Raw genomic sequence first — 2500 nt, forward strand, 5'->3', positions numbered from 1 at the left:
GTGGGAGGGAGGGGGTGGGGTGGTGGGAGTGAGAATGAGAGTGGGAGTGAGGGTGAGAGTGAGTGGGAGTGGGAGTGAGAGGGGAGTGAGAGTGAGAGGGGGAGTGGGAGTGAGAGGGGGACTTTTTGACTTTGACGAGTTTATTGAGAGTGGGAGTGAGAGTAAGAGTGAGAGGGGGAGTGAGAGTGAGAGTGAGAGGGGGAGTGGGAGTGGGAATGGGAGTGAGAGGGGGAGCGAGAGCGAGAGAGAGAGTGAGAGTGGGAGTGAGAGAGAGAGTGGTGTGAGAGGGGAGTGAGAGCGAGAGAGAGAGAGAGAGAGAGAGAGAGAGAGAGAGAGAGAGAGAGAGAGAGAGAGAGAGAGAGAGAGAGAGAGAGAGAGTGCGAGAGCGAGAGAGAGAGCGCATATGTTTGTGAGTGAGTGCGAGCGTGTGTAATAGAATAAGAGAGAGAGGGAGGGGGACGACAGTCAGTCATAAAACACCGTAGTAATAGTAAAAGTAAAAATAGCAGTAGATATGAGTCCATAAAAATGTTGGCAGAGAACATCCCTCACCTCTCCTCATTTTGTTTTCGAGATTTTTACTCATTCAAGGAGACTTGGTCTTGGTTTCCTTATTACTCTCAATCACCATCACGTGTAGGGCAGTGTATTCGTGATAAGAAAAAAAAAAAAAAAAAAAAAAAAAAAAAAAATATATATATATATATATATATATATATATATTTATATATGTTTATATTTATTACACGGCCGCGTAGAGACAAAAAAGAAAGTAAGTCATGCGGAGAGTAAAAAACCTAGGATAGAGTTTTAAAAAATATGAATTAAAAAGGGCAAAATAGATAAACAAATAAATAAGTTAGAATAAAACATATGTATCTATTTTTGTGACTAATAAAACAACTTTCTCTTCCTCCCCCCTATTTTTCCCCTAACCCCCCAATGCCCACCTTTATCCCCGCCCACCCACCCACCTTCACCCCCATCAACCCATCCACCCACCCTTCCTTTCTCCCTCCCTCCCTCCCTCCTACCTTCCCTCCCTCCCTCCCTCCCACCCACCCTCCTTCCCTCCCACCCACCCACCCACCCACCCTCCTACCCACCCACCCTCCTACCTACCCTCCCACCTTCCCACCCACCCACCCACCCACCCACCCACCCACCCTCCTACCTACCCTCCCTCCCTCCCTCCATTCCAACCCCCCCAGGGCCCCTTCGCTCCTGACACGGAGGTGGTGGCCAGCTATGCGTTCTCGGGCACGTCGCCAGAGGACCTGCCCTTCTCCAAGCTGGAGCGGCTGACCATCGTCCGAGCCACCAACGACGCCAACTGGGTCAAGGCCCGGAATCGCGACGGGATGGAGGGCATGATACCCACCTCGTACGTCACGGAGAGCAGGAAGGAGGTCAAGCTCAATACTATGGCGTGAGTTGATTGGTTGATTTGGTTGGTTTGATTTGATTGGTTGGTTGATATATTCCGTGGACAATTCATGCATAATAATTGACTAATAATTTCTCAAGATGGTTAACTATCCAAGTGTCCTGGAGTTGATAACACGGCGTTTCCTCATGCCCCTACCGTTGTTCCAGATGGTTCCATGACAGAACACCTACAATGAACGACATGACATTCCCTCATGCCACTTCCCTCGTTCCAGACACTTCCATGACAGAACGCCTACAATAAATGACATGACATTCCCTCATGCCACTTCCCTCGTTCCAGACACTTCCATGACAGAACACCCACAATGAACGACATGACATTCCCTCATGCCACTTCCCTCGTTCCAGACACTTCCATGACAGAACACCCGTAGTATATGACATGACAGATCGCATTACAAGAAATAACAATCATTTTCCTTCATCCCGCCCTTGTATCCAGAGAGTACCACTCGAGAACCACCCGCGATCGCCGAGGACAAATCCCCTCACGCCCTAGACTGTTCTTACTAGGTTTAACTAAGATGTTCCTTACGCTATCAACTGTTCCTAGAGAATCTCGCGGCACAGCCACCCATCTGTAACAGACTAGGAATTCACTCACGCCCTAAATTATTCCAGATTGTTCCACAGCAAAGCCACCCACAGTAATCAACTTCAAATTTCCCCACGCCCTAAACCGTCCAAAACAAAGGCTGACTTCAAATTCCCACACGCCCCGAATTGATCCAGAAGCTTCCAAACCCACCCGAAAGAACAACCCACACCCCAACCCCCCCAAACCCACACCCCAACACCCCCCAAGTCCACACCCCCAACCCCCCAAGTCCACCCCCCCCCACCCACCCCCCCAAAAAAACGACTCCAAAGTCCCTCACGACGCCCCTGAATCCTTCCAGATGGTTCCACGGCAAGATCAGCCGCGAGGAAGCCGAGAACCTGCTGACGCCGCGTGAGGACGGCCTCTTCCTGGTGCGCGAGTCCACCAACTTTCCCGGAGACTACACCCTCTGCGTCTGCTTCGAGCGAAAGGTAGGGAGCGGGGAGG

The 2500-nt window shown here is 50.5% G+C and overlaps 1 protein-coding gene across 1 annotated transcript in view; it reads left to right on the plus strand.

The window, feature by feature from the left end:
* The window catches only part of LOC122246991 (tyrosine-protein kinase CSK), a gene marked incomplete in the record, with an annotated part of 23469 nt that overhangs the window by 8002 nt on the left and 12967 nt on the right, over positions 1-2500 (plus strand). Inside the window, 2 exon segments of the mRNA XM_086553391.1 lie at positions 1212-1429; positions 2352-2484. Coding sequence (XP_086409517.1) covers positions 1212-1429; positions 2352-2484 — 351 coding nt within the window.

The sequence above is a fragment of the Penaeus japonicus genome, unplaced genomic scaffold (genome assembly GCF_977035675.1).
Source record: "Penaeus japonicus unplaced genomic scaffold, GWHDUDI00000001_assembly GWHDUDI00000028, whole genome shotgun sequence".
Classification (NCBI taxonomy): domain Eukaryota; kingdom Metazoa; phylum Arthropoda; class Malacostraca; order Decapoda; family Penaeidae; genus Penaeus; species Penaeus japonicus.